At 38.0% G+C, this 22011-nt stretch overlaps 1 protein-coding gene across 1 annotated transcript; it reads left to right on the top strand.

The window, feature by feature from the left end:
- Positions 1–208: 208 nt before the first annotated feature.
- Positions 209–946, top strand: LOC111903186 (uncharacterized). Its single transcript, XM_023898973.2, has 2 exons — positions 209–734; positions 828–946. The coding sequence occupies exons 1-2, from the start codon at positions 209–211 to the stop codon at positions 944–946; spliced, it is 645 nt and encodes a 214-aa protein (XP_023754741.1).
- The last annotated feature ends 21065 nt before the right edge of the window (positions 947–22011 follow it).

Genomic DNA, 22011 nt, shown 5'->3' with positions numbered 1-22011 from the left:
AAAAAATCAAAATAAAATGGTTTTTATGAAGTTTGACAATAAATAATCATCCAAATAAATAATATTAAACTGAATAAAAACTTAAATATAAAAATAAATATGAGAACGTTCCAAATGTTATAAAATATAAATGGTATTAGCTAGGAAGCCCAAAACAAAAGGTGGGCCCACATTGTAACTAAGATTTTGACCCCACCGGACCGAATCTATGTTCGTCAGTATCGTATCAGGACTCGAACCCTTCAATGGACCCCACATAACCTTCTTTATATACCCTTGCTTCTGTCCTCCTCTCCTTCAGTCCCCACCCGATATTCCTCCGCCGTCGCAGACGGTGTTGCTCATGGCTGACTCGAAGAAATACTGTCCGATTCTATACAAGAATCTCTCATGGTCACCCGAAATCCAACGCAGAACAGAATGGAAGAGGTTGAAGGCCCAACAGCGCCGCCGTTTCCGCCGCAGCAAGAGCCTTGATGCTTCTTCTGATAATTCTGACATTACTGACGATGATATCAAGGAGCTCACAGCTTGCTTCGAGTTGGGTTTTGGATTCGATACGTCTAACGACATGGATCCAAAACTAACACAAGCTTTTCCTGCACTTGAGTTGTACGCCGCCGTTAATCGGCAGTTTAACAACCGGAATCTGTCGAGAACTTCGTCTACTAACTCCGATTCTTCTTCTTCTTCTTCTAACTCCAATGTATCTTCAAGTCTCATTGTGGATCCAAGTAAGAAACTCTGAATTCCGATTAATTATATGTAAAATACTTCATCTGAATCTTGTTTTGAAAGTTTTTCTTTTAATCTAAATTATATTATAGGCGATGATCCGGAGAAGGTGAAGATGAGATTAAGGCGGTGGGCGCAAGTGGTTGCTTGCTCGATTCATCATGCTTCTAGACAACCTAAAACAGAAGTTGCAGAATATACATCAGAATAGTTACTTCAGTTGTATATGACTGTTTATGTTTAGTTGTTACAGTTTATGACTTCTTAATGAAAGTGAACAAAAGCTTAGGGTTTAGCGAAAGAAAAGGAATCAACATCAAATTCTGTAAATCTTAATTTAAAGTAATTATCCCAAATCTTTCTGTTATAAATGCAGTTTTTCTTGTTAATCTTGTTTTCTTTTATTTTATTATTGTTCTCTTTTGAATTTGTTTTTTGATCGAATATTTGAACATATATTAGCATGAAATATCCAAATCTAAGCACACAAAGCGTTAATTTTTACTTGCACTTTTTCGCAATAGAAGGCGAAAATAAAGGATTTGTTAGATATTTTGGTTCATTGAAAAGGTTAATTTAATATCAACTAAATCTTCTATAGTTTTAGCCAACCGCCTTCAAATAAAGGTTATATTATACATACATCTATCTTGCAAAACTGACATAAACTTTTTTTTTCGAATGATCTAATGAATCAAAGTACGTATACATGCTTACATAGTTGCATACATACATGAGCATTCATATATATATGAATTATATATGCTTTAGTCGTATTTCATTTGAAGATGAGCAAACCAAGGGATAACTTAATTCTTATGTTTGTAACAACTTTAGTTAACTCTTTACACACGAAAATGTCATGTATTTCTTCTAAAAGCGACGAAAACAATGAGGATTATTTACACCATTTGATTTAGAAAACTTCAAAAGTTTTTAATGTATAGCTCAAACATCATAAAGCTAAAATTTCGCTTTTCTATAGCTCATGTTGATTAAGAGTTTGCTATTTCCCCATGTTTAGTTTTTCGTACACATAGGTATATGGTAGCATATCTTACCATACAATATTAATGAGCGTATATACACAACCAAATAAAATCTATGCATGCTTAAGTTTGAACTAATCTAGGGTTGCTTCTTCACGTGAGTATCGATATTAAGGTAACATAACGTAAAAACAATGTCATTAAATGCTTTGTATATTAGACACGTGACCCTTAGGGCATCCACAATCCATTGAACTCTATGAAGTTCAATAGATTGATACATCACCGTCACATCAACATTTTACTTTTTATTCAACTATACTTTATGACATCCACACTCCATTAAACTCTACAAAGTTTAATGGATTTCTATATTTGGGTTGATTTAATTGAAAAAAAAATATTAAATCCACTGAACCATTCAATGATCATACAACTCTCTCATCCAACTCTTCTCTATGTCATCACTCACATACCATTAAACTTCTATTCAATCATAATCACCATCTATTCAACCCTTATTAAACCCCCATTTTGGACGCTCTTAGTTCTTCTAAGAGCGACAAACAAAATGCGCTTCATAAATATATTCTACTTATTGAAAGACGCCTAAATGGAGCCCTAGTTGGTGGTTTATGATCTCAAATCTTTGAATATACCTCTATGATGAGAGTTTATTGGTTGATACGTGAAATTCCATAAAAGATGTTAAATACTGAAACTAAACACACACACACACACACACACACACACACACATATATATATATATATATATATATATATATATATATATATATATATATATATATAGATTTATGCATACATTGGGCCAGAGGGTTTAAATTATCCTTTTTTAAGTTTAAATACAAAGTTATAAAATAACATATATGGCTGTATTGTTACATATGTATATTGTCACACCCTCGGCCGAGATGGCGGAACATGTGGGGTTGTGCGACTTAGTTCACAGATCTCATGCAATTTGGATATATAACATAAGTACAATGATAAACAAAACAACAATTATATTCCATCTTGAAATTTGAATACAATGTTCTTATAGATAATAATAATAGAGTATATGAATTGTCTTAAACATGTGGGTAGATATAACAAAAGCTAGAAAACTAGGTCTCCTGAAATCCATAATTATTCTGTCGTGTGAAATGTTTGTTTAGTGATCTCTTGAGAATACATGTAGTTTTGAGGGTCAACACAAGTTTGATGAGAGTTATAGGTTTTCTGATAATTTAGTAATGATACTTTTAAAATGTTCAAAAAGTATTTTCTATAAGTATGTAACATCCCAAAAATTCCAGCAATTTTAAACTTTTCAAAACGATTCTTTTATTAATAAAATGTTTACAAACATAGTGTTCTCAAAACATTATTTGTAAACCAGTGCCTCCCAAGATCAATGACGAAATCAGGATGTGTACGGTCATGCCTTCGTCTTGCTATGAATCTCTGAAACACCTGAAACCACAAACCAAAAACTGAAAGCACAAGCTTAGTGAGTTCCCGTAAAATACCAACACGCAGACAGATAACATATACCAAAAAACAGTATGCATACAGGGCCTTCAACATGACTGTAAGGCCCCATCGACCTATAGTACATCTAGTACGCCCATAGAGCCATCAGTCTGACTGGAACTCCCCACCGGCCTACAGTGTATTTGGTACACTCACAGAAACATTCAACATGACTGGTACACCTCAATGGGACTTCAACTTTTCTGGAACGTTCTCCGGGCCTTTGGCCTGATTGGTACGCCCTATTGGCCTCCAGTCTATCTGGGACGCCCTAGGTCTGTTGGCCTTCAGCACAAAGAAGGATTGCCTCAAACCAACCAGACACAACATGTCAACATATTCATACCCAAAACATATATAAGCCCAATAAATCATAACAACATATCGATATAACATTTCCGGGTTTGTTGACTGATAACACAATGCAGTGCAATCTCAACCCACCCACACTACGACAACATATACACAATTGATCATATTGTTGGATTAATGTCTAAGCCCGTAACCATATTTAGTAAGTACTTGACGCGGTTGTGCATGGTCCTTTTGGGTTGCCTTCACCAGAGCAACTTGACTGGAGAAATAATAGAGAAAGAGGTTATTGTGATTTATTAGTATATTATAAGAATAATATATTAAAGGAGAAATCATATTTGTTTAATTAATATTGGTCAATAATTAATTAAGAATTAATTTTGTGATCAAATGTAATTAATTAAACTAGAGGGGTTGAATTGTAATTATGTGATAGTTGTAAATTAGGGCATTGGTTGCCTCAAGGATAGGTTGGACGAATTCAAGGTGATAAAGCCTTAGAATTCGTCCATGATAAGGATTCAAGGCTTATCTTATGGATTGCTTGGTGGGCAAGCAACCAGATGAGGATAAGGACTGAAACCCTAAGCTCTACCCTATATATAAGGACCCCTTAGGCCTTATAAAATCGGCCACTTGATCCCAAGAAGACCTAGAGCCGATTTTTGCCTCTCCCCTCTCTCTCTCTTGCGTCTCCAATTGCTTGTGGTGTTTGTGAGCCATTAGAGGTACTACACTTGTGGTACTTGCTTTCCAAGACAAGGAGATTGAAGATTTGTGTTGTTATTGAAATATAACAACAAAAGGTATGTAATCACTTCTACTGTATAGATTTCGAAATACCTAGGTGTATGCTAGGCTTCTTCTTGTGTTCATAAAGTTGTGTATCTAATAGAGAAAACATAGATCCAAATCTAGGGTTGCATGCACATATAGGATTGTTTGTATCAAACCCATCACATATAACCAGTCAATAGACAATCATGCAGATATGTAGAGCACTAAGCATATAATCATCCTATCTACCAGGATACAGATCTAATAGATCACTACAGTACTCAATCAAACGATAACATGGATAACAATCCAAAGGGTCGGCCTTGGTGCCTTCGACCCATAAGTACAACAAGGAAAACTCACCTCGTACTGCCGAATTATAGAGACGACCCTGGCTGCTGGCTGACAGATCCATAAACTGTCAATATCAAGACAACACCCCATCATCAACTGACCCACGAATAATCTCTGACTGCAGATCCACTAAACTTTTCACACTATCAAATACCATAAATGACAACCCATTAACATCTAGATATTGACTCGTATTATGAGTCCAAATTAGGGTAAAAGACCATTTTACCCTTCCTTAAGCTTGGCCCAAAGCCAAGGCCCAAACTAGATGACCAAAGGCCAAAAAGATATCCCAAACCGAAATGACACCACAAGTCCCAACAAGGCCCAAATATCCAAATTGGGCCCAAAACCATCATGGACCTATCCCGAGAAGGCCTAGTATCCAAAATGCCCAAATATCCAGTGGTCAACCCTAGTCCACTTCTGGTCAACGGTCAAATGTCCAAAAAGTCAACCACTCAAAGAAATCCCACCTAACCGAGTACGTCCTGTGTACTCAGCTGGTACGCCCAACGTACACCCTCAGGGGCCAGTATGTACAACATACCAGATGGGTACGCCCAACGTACTCCTCTAATTCCCAAATTCACCAAAAAGCACCTAATCACTTAAGCCCTTGCTCTAAACTCTCATATCTGATTCCTATGGATAACTTATCACGTAATGTTGGCAACTTTACTTGCATGCACGGATTAATATGGTTCTGGAGCTTAAAAGAGCTTAATGAAAGGTCTTAACACATGCATGAGTCCAAATGAACCACAAAGATCACATTTGTATGCTTTGGGGACTTCTAAAATGTCCGGATCTACAAGATCAAGTCTCTGAAACAACCCAAGATCACAAGGACAAACCAAGAGGGACTAAAATAAACATAAACAACCCAAAAGAGGATCCAGCCAAAGAGATGATAAGATCAAAGCTTTTTACCTTCATTAGATTTCAAAAGATGAGAAACTTTTGGATCTACAAGCTCTTCTCCAAGAAATGAATCTTCAACCTTTTTCTTCTCTTACACAAACCACCAAAACACTCTTCCAAGCTCCATAACTCATTCAAGACACTTTAGGGTTTCAATGTATACTAAAGGGGATGGAGGCTGACTTTAAAAGACCCAAAGGAAGGTCATAATGATGCTTATATAGGGCAAGAACCCCTAAATTAGGGTTTGGCTCTGAAGGGAGTACGCCCCGCGCTCCCCTTAGTTCGCCCGACGTACTCTAGGACCACCCACAATCACTCAACCCAGTACACTCGCCGTACACATCTAGTACGCCCCACGTACTAGATGGCCCACCAAGACTTAAAACTTCACATGACCTTATCTCCTTCGCCCTAAGTCTGTTTCCAACGAACTTTCTATTGACGGAAAGGTGAAGAGAAGCCCTACAATTCTAACAACTCACATTAGCCTTAAAACTCCTCGGTCAAAAATCCAAAATTCATAAAAGGCCCGAACTACCAAATTACGATTATGCCCTTGGGCTCCGAAATACCATCGAACACTTGGATCGCTTAAACTCTAACCCCCACATCTAAAAAGGGCCAAATACTTTCTTCCCCAAGGCCCTAAGCATTATGATAAATGATGATCGGGCCGTAGGCCCGAATAATGAAACCATTCGAAACCGGGTGTTACAAAGTAAATCCATACTTATAAAAGAGTTTCTAAAGAACTTTTTAGAGATACATTTAAATCCAAAAAATTATTTTGTTTGTAAGTAATTCCATATTTAAAAGGTTTTGTAGAGAGAGATAAACCATAAGTAAATCCATACATAAAACGTTAGAGAGAGAGAGAGAAACAAAATCTATGGTTTATAGAGAGATAAACCAAATCCATGGTTTGTAGATAGAGAAACAAATCCATAGTTTCTAGAGAGAGAGAGAGAGATCCAGTTAATGTTTATAGTGAGTCCTATAACCGAGCTATGCGACTGAAGTACCCCCTACAATAGTTTATCGAACGTCATAGAAATGACTAAAGAGAGTAATCACCCGCTTCGACTTGATCGTCATGGTTGTAGCTAGCAACCGCAGATGAGGGTGTTAACTCGTATAGATCTATACATACATATCTCGCTCTGAGGATTAACGGTTATAGTGTTGTGGGTATACTAACTGTTTATCCTTAGGTAATGAATAATGTCTCACTGTAAAAGCCATTAAGTAATGTACACAAATGACTTGCCCTATCTTATACGTGGATAAGCATATGTGGTATAATTATCGAGAGTGAATAGCCCTAGATTATATGTTGATAAGTCACTTAGGCAAAATGATTTATGTTAAATAGAGTTTTACTATAAAAGATGAGTATGTTCAATAGGTGTGTATATATATATATATATATATATATATATATATATATATATATATATATATATATATATATATATATATATAAGAGTGTATGTTACACCCCCAACCAAGGCGGCAAAACATGCCTAGCTGTGCGACTAAGTTCATGGATCAAAAGTAATTGAATATATAGTACAAGTACAACAATAAACAAAAAAACATTTGTATTCCATCATTAAGTTTGAGTACAGGGTTCTTACAGATAATAATAGTACATTAATTTGTCTTAACAGGTAGGCATACATAACAAAAACTAGTAAACTAGATTTCTTGAAATCCATGATTATCCATTGTCTGAATGCTTCAGTTACTGATTCCCTGAGAATACATTTAGTTTTGAGGGTCAACACAAGGCTGCTGAGAGTTATAGGTTTTATGCTAAAATGAGTATAATACTTTTAAAAAGTCTAAAAAGTATTTCATTTATAAGTATAACCATACTTAAAACAGTGTTTGTAAATAATCTTTGAAAAAAACCAAGCCTATGGTTTGTAGTAAAAGAGAGAGAGAGAGAGAGAGAGAGAGAGAGAGAGATTCTAGTTAATGATTATAGTGACTCCTATAACCGAGTGTAACGTCTAAAAAAGAAGACCATTTTTTTTCATTTTTAAATTAATAAAATAGTAAACCATATCATTGTCATAAAACCAAGGTAAACAAATTGTATCAATACATCATCAATCATTAGAGTAAATCAGAAAATGTGGAATCGAGTGGTGTGTGCTCTGTAACCATCCCGGGCTCTTCCCTTTGGAACCGGAAGTACGTCAAACATAAACTAAAAACCGTAAGCACAAAGCTTAGTTAGTTCCCCAACATACAACATACCATACATAAATAAACACATAATGGGCCCCGCCAAATGGGTGTAACGGGCCTCGCCCACACTCGAATAACATGCCTTACCCAAACTCGCATATCGGGCCTTGCCTACTGAGTATAATGGGCCCCGCCCGACATAGAAATCACATAAGTATATACACATACAAGAGTCACATAGACATATAGTATCCTAGCATAACTGATCATGGGCCGACATTGGTACCTTAGACCCACTAAAGACGGTGAGGAAACTCACCTCGTACTGCTGAATCTCACAGAAAAATCTCTGGCTACTGGCCTGCTAAATTCCCACGCTATCAGAAAATAACATCCAATTAATATTTGAATCCCGACTCACACTAAGAGTCCAAACTTGGGTAAAAGTCCCTTTTACCCTTTACCTAACTTGTCCTAAGGCCAAAGCCCAATCCAAATGTCCAAAAAGCCCAAATTCCAAAATAATCACCCAAAGCCCAATTGTGGCCGAATTTTCCAAATTGGGACCAAACCCCTTTCATGTGCCTTCAACCAAAGAGTCCATTAAAATATCAATAGCCCAACAAGAGAATTTGGAGGCCCAACAAGGCCCAAGAAATCAAAATCCCAACACGGTCCAATACTTAGAAGCCCACATGTTGAAGCCCATATGCTGGCGTACTCAGCTCGTACGCTAAGTGTACTCGCTTTAGGGCTTGTACACGCGGCGCACTAGCTTGTACACTCAACTTGGCTAACTTTCTTCATTAAACACTTATTCGCTTATGACTTCTATCGAAATCTCAGATCTGACTTCCCTAAGGTAGTTTATCATGTAAATTTGCCGACTTTACGTGCATTCATGGCTTAATGGGGCTCTAAAGCTCAAAAGATTTTAACAAATGACTTAACACATGCATGAGACAAAAACCACCATAAAGTTTGCACCTTTAAGCTTGAGGAATCCTTATTATGTCCAGATCTAAAAGGCTAAACTCCAAAAACAACCTTAGCTCACAAGAACCAACCAAACGGGACCAAAATAACCAAAACAAGCCAATGAATAGATATAAGAAATGAGTTGACAAGCTTTGAACTTTATACCGCAAATGCCACAAAATGAAGATGCTAAAGCTGGATCTCAAAGCTCTTCAACAAAGGATGATTCTTCAACCTTCTCCTTCCTCTTCAAAATGCACAAAACACACCAAAAATTCTTCACAGGAGCTCCAATGGCAACACACAAAGCTAAGGGACGAAATTAGGGTTTTAAGGGAAAGGAGGTTGAGTAAACATGTCCAAAAGAGGCTATCACATGGATTATATAGGGTTCAAACCCAAAAGTTAGGGTTTCAAGTCTGCCATGTATGCCATGCATACTCTATGTACGCCCAAACGTACGTGGATAAGCTCTGCATCCATGTAAGGCTAGTACACTAAGCGTACCACTTCAGTACGCCCCGCGTACTAGTTGAGGGACCATTTTGAAAACTTTTGATAAGGAGGCTAAATAAGAAACTTACTAACATCTAAGTGTTACAATTCTCCCCCACCTGAATCAGACTTCATCCTCGAAGTCCGCTTGTAGCACTTAGTTCCTAGTATGTATTTCTTTTATTTAAGAATTTTGCATTTTGTCTTGGGACTCGGCGAGTTGGCGGCCCAAATCGTCGAGTAGAAGCGGTTTAGACCCGGGGTTTAAGTGGTGGACTTGTCGAGTCGGCGGCCAGACTCGACGAGTAGACACTGACTAGACAAAACCCTAATATGAAGGTTTGAACCCTATTTAATCATCTCATTCAGCCCCCACTCGTTCCTATTGCTTCCAGAAACCCTCCATAGTGAACCCTAATTGTGTGTGTGAAGATCTAAGGAATTTGTGGTGATTTTTGGTGGTTTTGATCACAAGGAAGAAGGAAGAACATAACGGGATCAAGAAAAGACCAAAGGAGTCCTTGTTGGTTCATCATTTGCAGTTTCCAGAAGGTATAAAGTCTATACCTTGCTTGTTCTTTTGTTAGATCCCTTTTTAGGGAGATTTAGGGCTTTTAAGCCATATTTTATAACCAACCATGATTGCAAGCATGGTTGGGGGGTCAAGGCTTCAGATCTAGGACCTTGGAGGGGTCACAAGGCAGTTAGGGGTTGCTTTTGCACCCATGGAAGGCTCCATGCATCTTAAGAGCTTCTTTTTGGGCATTTTAGGCTTAAAGTCCCATGCATGCACGTAAAGCTTGTAACTTTACGTTCTAGATCGATCTTAGGGGCATGGATCTATCATTTGGACAAGAGTTTCACATCAGAAATCGAAGAAATGAGTTGGACGTTATTGACTCGGTGAGTCGTTCTTAGGACTCGGCGAGTTCGAGACTTGACTCCCTTTTTCTGTTAGGGTTCGAAGGAACCCAGTTGGGTGATGCAATAGTTTTACAGGATCCAAAGGAGTGACCCAACGTATTGGATTTAGCCATAGAACTGAAGTTCATGGGACTCGTCGAGTACATGAACAGACTCGGTGAGTCCAAGGCAATCTCCCAGCACATGAAGATGAACTCGACGAGTTGTTCATACAACTCGGCGAGTCAAGGACAAGACTTGTTCTTCAGATGAAGATGAACTCGGCGAGTTGTTCATACAACCCGGCGAGTCGGATGGAGGATCATTCGATGTTCGAATAGGAGGAGAACTCGTCGATTCATTGCCTAACTCGACGAGTAGGGACAAAAATAGGGACAATTAAATGGATAAGGACTCGACAAGTTGGCGACCCAACTCAGCGAGTTAGGTCAACTGGAAGTTGACTTTGGCTTGACTTTGACTAGGTCAGGGGTAAAATAGTCATTCTACCATAGGAGTAGTTATCAGAATCTGATTGAGTGTTTTGTGGGAATTATAGCCGGAGGATTTCTGGAGCAGCAGCAACAGATAGAGAGTTCCCGCACAGATCGGCAGCTACTACTACGAGGTGAGTTACCTTCCAGTAGGGGTGGGTCTAAGGCACCAATGCCAGCCCACCAGTTGGTTGTTATGTTTGATATGATTGTCTTTATGATAATTATCTTGGTATGTTAATGTGTTATGGTCATGCGATATGCTTGTGTGATATGCTATGTTTGTAGAAGGGATTAGTTGTCCCTACCCATTTATGCCTGACTGTATGAATAACTCTCGTTACGGTATGCTAGTCCTAGGTGGTGAAATAGTCCCCAATTATCGGTTGAAAGATATCGATGGCGTGTACTGACTGAAAGATACCGATGATGGTTACCGGTTGAAAGATACCGATGGAAGTTACCGGTTGAAAGATACCGACGATGTTATGTGGTATGTGGTATGATGGGGGAAATCACTAAGCTTTGTGCTTACAGTTTCAGTTTTGGTTTCAGGTTGTTAGGGTGCAAAGTCATGCTTGGATGTAATGTTTTAGTCTTTCCTCTTTGTATGTGTAAATGGGTTGAGTCTTTCCTATAAATAGGAAGTGAGTGACTCCCATTATGTAAGGAATCATTTGGAGTGTTAGACTAGAGAGAGAAATTGTATACAAACCCATTTGTATAATCTTTCTAGATCTAATAAGAGCTTACAAAGATTTATTTACTCCTTGTGTTCTTGATTTTACATGAAGATTCACTAGATCTTTTCTATTCCGTACATGCCATCATAATCAACACCACTACAATTGGTATCAGAGCGGGTGTTCTTGAATCTCATCAAGAATTGATCCTTGATGGCTATTTTGATTTGGTGATTCTTATTATTCATGGATCTTCGTGTTTAGAGAGTGTTTTTGTGTTCTAGAAGTCGAATTTTTCTTTGATTTGATCCATAATTCGACTTTCTCTCTCTAGAATACTTGTTTGTATCACTTTATCTCTCTAGAAAACCCATTCAAAATCACTTTCTCTCTCTAGAAAATTTCAAGTTCTTGTAATCATGGAGAAATGGATGATACGTAGTGAAGATGTTCAAAGTGAATGCTCATTTGAATATCTTCTTTATAGCTTAACTGTTGGATTGATAAGTGAATGTGATATTGTTGTACATGGAGAAAAGAATGAAGTTGGAGAATTAATTAGTTGTCCAATTTTTCGAACCAAACATTTGTTTGATCGTTTGGTTACAACATATCAAAAGAGACGAAGAAATAGAAGAGATGAGAAGTCATAAAAGGAATTTCTCGTGCTGAATGCAAATATGGAAGCAATAAACTTGAATATTATGCAGATTGTCGTGAAGCTCGGGATGGTGTTCTTGATGATGATGATGTTCAAGAAAAAGGAGTTCAAGTTGATTTTCAAGATGAAAAAGTTTTTTGCTCGATTGGAGTTCAAACCGATGATATTTTGTGTTCTTGTGATTCGTTTGAAGGAATGATTCCTTATCGGAAGCCGGTGATCCAAGAAAATCACAAGTATCAAACTCCAAAAGATTTGATTCAAACTCAAAATGTTCATGTTGTTGAAAGTGGGTTTGTTCATGAAGTCAAGTCTTCAAGAGACAAAAAGATGAGAAAGAAAAAGAAGAAGAAGATGAATCGGAAGAATAAGCGGGTTTACTTACAAAAATCGTCATATGTTATGAAGCCAAAATCCGTGAAGCAAATTTGGGTTCCAAAGCAACAATTTCCAAATGTTGCATTGAATTTGAAGTCAAAACCCAAATGTGTTGGTGGTTCTTTCGAAGATGTTCTTGGATCATTGAAGAACATGAAGAACGAGTTGTACATCTCGCATGGTGGGTGGTACAATGTTTGATTTGGAGATTTTCTCATTCCGACAAAAGAACCAAGATCTTCCAAATTTCATTCGTTTGTTGAAAACGGAACTCGATTCATCAAAAAGGTATCACAAATTTTCAAATGGATTCCAAAACGTCCATGATTTCGATTCGTATTTTTCGTTTTTCAATTTTTGATCGATTTGCCTCGTTGGATCTAATCCGTTTCAACCCCTTTTTTGATCCAATAATTTTTTGTTGATAAAGTCCCGATCCAATCTATAATCCGTTTTTTGATTTGATTCTAAAGTTTCAATTGCTCATTTGAATCAAGATTTAAAACCAAAATTAATTGTGATCCATTTGTTTTGATTCAGCCCAAATTTCAACATATTACTGTTCATCACGAGCCCAATCAATTTCGTATTTCTTTTACTGTTCGTTGTTCAATTTGGAGCCCAAAACGAATATTAATGTTCATGATCAATTCATAAGCCCAATAACAAATCCATGACTATTCATTGATTGTTTCGATCTAGCCTAAATCCAAACGAGACGTCATTTTACTTCTTTATCTTTCAGTTAATTTTTCTTGAAGATTGTTGATGACGATCAAATCTAGTAGCAAATTCAAAGTGTTCTTGAAATCGATTGGGATTATTGTGGTCGAATCTGTGTTCTAAAGAAGAATTAAAACTTGTTTTTCCCTTGATTTCTTCGATTGATGATCCGTGTGATTTTACTCAGTCTCAAATCGATTTTTCTCCAATAATCGTATGATCAATCTTTGTCTTCTATTTTGATTTGTGTCATCTTTCGATCTTGACTTATAAATCGGTTTCTGATGATTTGTGTATGATGAAATCGAGTTTGTTCGTATCTAAACTTTGAAATCCGAAATTGATTTTGAGCTTTTGTAAATCTTGGACAAGAACATGATGAACAAGTGATGAAGAACTGTTCGAACAGTTTGTTTGATCTGAACTTGCACTAAAAAGTTTTCAATTTGTGTTTGTTAACTAACAAATTCGAAAAGTCAAAGACGAGTTGAAAAAATCAAAATCGAGGTTCTTGCAAAATCAAAAGTGGAATCGATTGAAAAGGAAGGGTTCTTTATGATTTCTGAAGTTCGTTGTTTGATGGGTCTTGCAAATGGAACACTAGATTCGTGTTTAGAATGATTATTGGGACGAAGGCAGACGAAATTGCAATTCAGTTTGAAGATATGTTTGATTGGATGATTCGTGGTCAGGAAGTCGCAATCGAAGGTCTGCTGATTGATGATTTGAAATCGAAGGCCTGTTAATTGAAGGAAAAGATAGTCAGGTAGAGATCGACGCTTGATGACGAACTATATTTGATTTCGAAGGGTAGTTTCTTTGGGAAGAACTGTAAGAAACGAAGAATCGATTTCGTTCGTTTTGGGTTAGATTAAAAAGCGAAGAACAGATGTTTGGAGTCGTAATGATTTTGATTGGTGATTTTCGAAGGGGTGTTGATAACTGATATTCGAAGACTGAATTGGAACTAAGAACTGTGTTTTGGGTTTAAATTGGAAAAAACCAAGGGTCGATTGAAAAAAAAAACGAAGGGTACAAAGGTGTTTGGCATTTGAACGAATGGTTACTGGGTTTTTATTTTCGAAGGGGAGAAAGAAAAAATCTTCGTACGTGTTCAAGTCTTCGTATGTTTATTACCTGGTTACTGGGTAACAAATTGAAGAAGAAAATCAAAAGTTTCGAATATCACCCCTGAAGTTTCGAAGACATGGCACAAATGGTCCAATTTCGAAATGGTGACAAAAGTTGTGAAGAATGACAAAATTTCTCTATTAGCCCCTGCAGTTTCGAAATATTGGCAGAAAATACCCAACTTCGAAATTGGGCAAATTTTCTAAGAAATTGAAGAATGTTCATTTCTGGTCCCTGCAGTTTGTGCAAATTGACGCTTTCTACCCAGCTTTGGAAAAGGGGGAGAGTTATGCATATTTGGCTGTTTTGGGCACAACGGGTCCCTACAAGTTTCAGAAAGTGACAATTTCTACCCGGATTTTGAAAAATCTTGCAACTTTCACCCAAAAAGTCAAAATTTTTCATAAAATTGAAAATTTTTTATGGCTTTTTCGTGATTGTTTTTCCGTGCAAGATTTTTGGTGATTCATTTTTGGTACACATCAAGGGGGAGTATTGTGAAGACTATTCCTCGGGCGCTTCTCATCCTTAGTGGGTTTTATAATCATTTTTTGATTATACAAAGGGGGAGAAATGATGGGTATTCGAAGCTTCTCGGGTTTGTCGAATATTCATTTGCGGAGTTGAAGACCGGTGTTACTTCGAGGGGGAGTTTGGTCTTGATAGTGCTAGCTCGTTGGAGATTAAAGCCGGACATCCAATCCTAACTTTGAGGGGGAGAATGTTAGGGTGCAAAGTCATGTTTGGATGTAATGTTTTAGGCTTTCCTCTTTGTATGTGTAAATGAGTTGAGTCTTTCCTATAAATAGGAAGTGAATGTCTCCCATTATGTAAGGAGTCATTTGGAGTGTTAGACTAGAGAGAGAAATTGTATACAAACCCATTTGTATAATCTTTCTAGATCTAATAAGAGATTACAAAGATTTATTTACTCCTTGTGTTCTTGATTTTACATGAAGATTCACTAGATCTTTTCTATTCCGCACATGCCATCATAATCAACACCACTACACATGTACCTCTTCGTCCAAGGGGAAAGAGCTGGCGGCATAGCAGCGCATCACACACATGGTTTCCGCATCGGATTTTTTGGGATTGTACTCTGATGTTCATTGTTCCTGATGATAAGGTTTTCGAGACATGATTTTATGATTTTATGAATGATGAAATAGTGACAATGTTTGGTAACATAAATGATGATTTAGTTAGTATAAAAACATTTTTTTGGCGTCAAATTTTGGGATGTTACACCGCTGCTCCAAATAACTCCAGGTAATGCTCCCTCATCTCATTCTCTGGCTCCCAAGTTCACTCTGAACCCTCGCGATGCTACGACTAAACCTTTACCATCACAACAACCTAGTTCCTCAAGGTTTTTTTTCTTCTGATCAAGAATCGTCACATGTATCTCAATATAATTTAGGAAGTCATCCATTGGAATATCCTCCAATGGTACCACTGCGGAATAATCCATTAATCACTTCCGTAGATGAGAAACAAGGAACGTGATATGAATCTGAATGAGATCATCTGGAAGATCCAAACCACATGCGATGTGGCCCACTTGAGCCAAAACCCAGAAAGGACCAATCTACTTGGGGCCCAGCTTGACACTCTTCCGTATTTGGATGACACCTTTCCAAGGTGACACCTTCAGGAGAACCATATCCCCCACCAGGAACTCTATGTCTGAACGGTGTCTGTCGCATAACTCTTCAGCCGACTCTGAGCTATCTGGAGCCTACTCCGAACCTGCTGAATCAACTTAGTGGTCTTTAGTACGACCTCAGTACTCCCCATAACCCACAGACTGACCTCGCCCTAACAAATCAGGGTCCTGCATTTCCTCCCGTAGAGCATCTCGAAAGGAGGTCGATTAATGTTGGCATGATAACTTTTGTTATATGAAAATTCTTCTAACAAAAGAGACGTATCCCAACTCCCAACAAAGTCCAAAACACACCCCGCAAGATATCCTCTAGGGTCTGAATAGTCCGCTCTCTCTGACCATCGGTCTACGGATGGAATGTTCTGTTGAAATGGAGATGAGTACCCAAATCATCATGGATCCTCTTCCGAAACCTGGAAGTAAACCGAACATCTCTATTGTAAACCACCGAAACCGGATCCCCATGACATAGCATCACCTCCCTTATATAAATCTCGACCAATTTTTCTATGGAAATACTCTCCTGAATCAGATTGTAATGCACGCTCTTGGTTAATCGATCCACGATAACCCAAATCGAATCCACTCCATGCAAATTCTGGTGTAACTTTGTAATGAAATCCGTGGTAATATCCTCTCATTTCCATACAGGAATCTCCAATGGTTGCATCTAAGCTTGAGGTCGCTGATGCTCGGCCATGACTTTCCTACAAGTCAAGCACCGCTCCACGTTCCAAGCCACATCCTGCTTCATGCAGGGCCACCAATAATCGGGACGAAGATCCGTATACATCTTCGTCGCCCTGGGATGAATGGAGAACCTAGACTTGTGTGCCTCCTCCACCAGAACCTGATGCACACCTCCCCAATACGGCACCCAAACCCGCCGATGTAGAGTCAACAACCCACGACTATCATAATCAAAAGAAGCCACCTGACCCACAATATGCTCATTCTTTCGGTGCTCTTCCTTCATAGCCTCGACCTGAGCCTCACGAATCGGCTCAAACAGCGGAGTAATCACATTCATCCTAAGACATGTGCCTCTGATCAAAGGCGCGACCGCCTTGTAGCTGAGAGCATTGGCCACCACATTGGCCTTCCCTGGGTGATAAAGGATCTCATAATCATAATCCTTCACCACATCTAACCACCGACGCTGCCTCATATTCAGATTCAGTTGATCCATCAAATACCCCAGGCTCCTGTGATACATGTAAATAATAAAATGGGCCCTATATAGATAATGCCGCCAAATCTTCAGGGCAAAAACCACATCCCCCAGCTCCAAGTCATGTGTCGGATAATTCACCTCATGAGGCTTCAGCTGCCTCGAAGCGTAAGCGATGACGCGACCCCTGTGCATCAATACTGATCGTAAACCCATGCTCGACACCTCAAAATAAACCACAAAATCCTCAACAACCTACGGTAGGGTTGGAATCGATGCCTTGGACAACCATTGTCTCAAGGTCTCAAAAGCTGACTGCTGCTCAGGCCCCTAGCGAAATGTAGCCGTCTTCTTTGTCAATCGAGTCAAAGGAACAACTATCTTGGAGAAATACTGGATAAATCTCCGATAGTAACCAGCAAGACCAAGTAAACTTTGAATCTCAGATGGAGACCTTGAAACCTCCCAGTGCACCACGACCTCGAATTTAGCCGGATTGACCAGAATATCATTCTGATTAACAAGGTGCCCCAACAACTGCACCTTGCCCAACAAGAACTCACACTTGGAGAACTTCACAAAAATTATCTCCCTCCTCAAAGTCTCCATCAATTCCCTCAATTGCTCCTCATGCTGCTCATGAGTCTTGGAATAGACCAAGATATCATCAGTAAACACAATCACAGACCGATCCAACATCTGCCTGAACATGCGGTTAATGAGATCCATGAACATGGCTAGAGGATGTTGGATTAGGTGTCTAAGCCTATAAATATTATTGGTATATACTTAAATTGATAGTAGCACAGTCCTTTTAGGTTGCCCTCAAAACTAGCAATTAAATAAGATATCTTTTAGAGAGAGAGAGAGAGAGAGAGAGATTGTTTTATTAATTTATTACTTGGTTAATAAATGAATTGGAAATCAAAATAAATAATTTGTTAATATATTATGAAAATAATATATTAATTAGAAATAATATTTTTTAATTAATAATTAATCAGAAATTAATTGGAATTAATTTTGGGATTAATTGGATTAATTAAAAGTAGGAGGACTAAAGGTAACAATGTTCAATGGTTGAGCAATGAAGAATTCTATAACCTACCATAAGGGGGGACAAATTCAAGAATCCCTTCTAGGGTTTCATTGAGCTTTAAGGGGTCCTTAGATGCCTTAGGGAGGAGGAAAAGGGATTAGGGTTATATTGGAGATACCTACCTTATCCAATACATTCCTGTCACCTATATAAACCCCTCATTGGATTTGAATTTCGTCCATGCATTCATTCTAAGAGGAATTTTTAAATTTCTCACCACTCTCATCTCTCTCTATCTCTCTCTCTCTCTCTCTCTCTCTCTCTCTCTCTCTTCAAGCTCCTTGGTTGCTAGGGTTAAGGTGTGAACCATTAGAGGTATGAAACTTGTGGCGCTTGCTTCCTCGAGAACAACAAGAAGGTTTCTTTGTTATTCACTACAATAACAATCAATATATGTTTCTCCTAACCCTAATTAGTATAATTTCGAAAATATGCTAGGTATCCTATATGACATACCCAAATTCACGGTCATTTTAAAAATTTTGTTTATGCTTATTTGAAAATCAGAGTATTCATTTTAAAGAATAATATTGCAAAATTTGTTCCCAAAAAACATGATAAATATATTATCAAAGCATTTCCGAAGAAATGTATTTGGTTTGTATTAAAACTTTGGGATGTCATCGTCAATACAAATTCATAAGCATAAACAGACCTTACATTCATTTACACTAGTGATTTACATCTCCTTTCATCTCTCAGTGTAATGTAGCTTCGTATCGACACGTGTGATACAAAGAAAATGAGTGGGTCAGGTTCGAAAACCTGGTGAGTACATAGGGTTTGCAACCCACAATAATACAATTAATTTGTTTCTTCACATAATTCATGCCAAACAAGTAACCCGATTACCCATCTTGACCTTCTTCATTTAATCTTCCCTAAAGATTTATCCTAATGGTCGTCTCCTACATCGTATTTACTTCTCATCTCTTTAAATCACATTTCCTTATATATTTGTTCCTAAGGACTTTTCCTAAGACTCATCGCCTACATCACATAGACAGTACTAATTCGGGGATTACTCCCCCAATACGTGTCCGGTAAGTGTTAGGGTATGATCACATGAATACGTAGTTACAACATCGCCTGAACTCGTAATTAAAAGTATGGGTTAGAGTATCATCACATGAATATGTAGTTACAACATAGCCTGAACTCGTAATTAAAAGTAAGGATTAGAGTATTATTGCACGAATACGTAGTTACAACATTGTCTGAACTCGTAATTCATCACCTACAGGTTATGAGCCTGCTGGTGTTTCCACATGACTGTCTAGAATAGTCTGTAGTCGCCATCTATACTCTAGTAGATGACTACATTGCCACATCGCCTACAGGTTATGGCATCTCCTCTCTCACATCACCTATTCATCATCACCTATTTATCCTCACCTTTCTATCATCACCTATCTCTCATCACCCATCGCTATCGAATATATATATTTATAAGTATAAAAATACGTATACAATTTAAATCACATAAACATGTATAAATCGTTCATCTAGCGTAGACATCAGGAACACAAATAGTATGCACACATAGCACGTAATTTATATTAAATACTTCATATCTATGTGTAAGATGAAAGTACTATTTACTAGCGATATTGTTTTATAAGTGTTAAACAATACTTTTCAACCACTATGTACAGACAAGGGCCAAACATGAAACACCGGAGGGCAGGACAATTTTTGCATTTAAGAACTTCTTAAATCCAAAAACGTTATGCGGCCCTTCAAACCAGATTCCCCGTACCACGAGTAGTTAAAAGATATTATAATAACACTTTCTATAATTTATAATACTTAGCACATATATTGTTTATAGGTTCATAATAACGATAATGAACTTAAACATAAGTTATACTTAAAGTGTGGTAAGCATAAATCACTTACAAAGGGGATTTAGCTAGGAGCCAGGCTCTACGGGGGCAGAACTTCCGAGCTGAAAGTTCTTTTTATCAGAGCCTTCTGGCGCTCCGGGACTCGCCTCTAGCACTTAGGCAGTAGTAGGTAAGGGGAAGGATAATTTTGGAGTGTTGAGAGAGAAAAAGGGGTGAAGATGTGAAAAAAATGGATGATTTGCATGTCTATTTATAGGCTGTCTGGGGGTGATTCCCTTAGTGAACTTAAAATTCACGTCGTGACCGTGCGTTGGCACCAAGGCTTCGCCTGATGCTGACACGTGGCGCTAGACACAGCTAAAACAGTCAACTTTAAAAAATCACAACTTTCGCATACGAGCTCTGATTTTGACGTTCTTTATATCCACGTGTAGGTATTGACAAGATCTACAACTTTCCTTTTGACCCCATTGGCTAATTCTTGACCGATTTTAAATACAACGGTCTAAGAAGATTACATTGTTAACGACCGTGTAAAATTCATAATTTCTACATACAGACTCTATTTTCGACTGTCTTTTTATCGTTTAACTCCTAATAATGAGATATTCAATTCTCATTTAGATCATTTTGGCTACAAATTGACCGATCTAAAATTCAATTTCTGAGTTGCGCACTATTATGCTAAATCTTAGAAAAATCATAACTTCCTCATATGAACTCAGATTTGGATATTCTTCTTATGCAAGCTCTCAGTTTAACATATACGCCGACTTTCGTTTAGGTCACTAAGGATAAAATGTATTTTATCGCAAAATCACTTTTTACGTCACACAACATCGAGGCAGTTTTGTCGTAAAACTTCGTCGGGTCATAACATGTTCGTTATAAGTCGAATTTCAGCGCTCTTTATATGTACGGAACCCTTGTAGCATATACTATAACTTAGTTAAGATTATTCATTCTAAATAATATTCTATCAAAAAGATATTTTTGACGCTTATTGTCTCTAAATTGACTAGCCCGAATCTGCGGGCATTACATCCTAGGGTTTATTATTTGTTGTTCAAAGTAGTATGTTCAATTACAGAAAACATAGATTTATAACGAGGATTGCATGCACACATAGGATTTTATATGTTTTGCATAATACCCATCAGAGCATTGGTGGGCCCAAAAGGCATCACCACAAACTTATAATGACTATAACGAGTCCGGAAAGCTATCTTCTACACATCCTCCCCTCTAACACTCATCTGATGGTAACCTGATCACAAATCAATCTTGGAAAACCAAGATGCACCCTAAAGCTGGTAAAAAAGATCATCAATCCTTGGGAGTGGATAACAGTTCTTCATTGCTATCTTATTCAACTCTCGGTAGTCAATGCACATACAATGAGACCCATCTTTCTTCTTCACAAACAAAATCGATGCTCCCCAAGGTGAACTGCTTGGTCGAATGCATCCCTTGTCTAACAGCTCCTGCAATTATGTAGACAACTCCTACATCTCTGGAAGATCAAACCGATACGATGCTTTGGCTATCGATGGCGCACTTGAAACCAAATCAATCCTGAACTCAACCTGCCTCTCCAGAGGCACTCAAGGAAAATCCTCTGGAAACAAATCGGGATAATCCTGTATAATCAACATATCATGCACGATCACCTTACCCTTATCCCGGGCATCCATAACATAGGCGAAAATTCCTAAACAACCCTGTTGAAAGTAGCATCTGGCCCTCGTTGCTGAACAAAATAATGGTGTAACACCCAGATTCCCAGGTATATTCATTATTCCTTTATTTTTGGAGGTTGAGAGGGGACTCGGCGAGTTGGTGTTTAGACTCGGCGAGTAAGGTCGCGGATTCGTATCCGGGTTCACAGCTTGTCTCGACGAGTTCATAAGTGGACTCGGCGAGTCCATGCTGTTTAATGAAACCCTAA

Source organism: Lactuca sativa, chromosome 9 (genome assembly GCF_002870075.4).
Source record: "Lactuca sativa cultivar Salinas chromosome 9, Lsat_Salinas_v11, whole genome shotgun sequence".
NCBI lineage: Eukaryota > Viridiplantae > Streptophyta > Magnoliopsida > Asterales > Asteraceae > Lactuca > Lactuca sativa.
The sequence above is the reverse complement of the archived record's forward strand: the minus strand, read 5'-3'. Positions and strand labels throughout refer to the sequence as shown.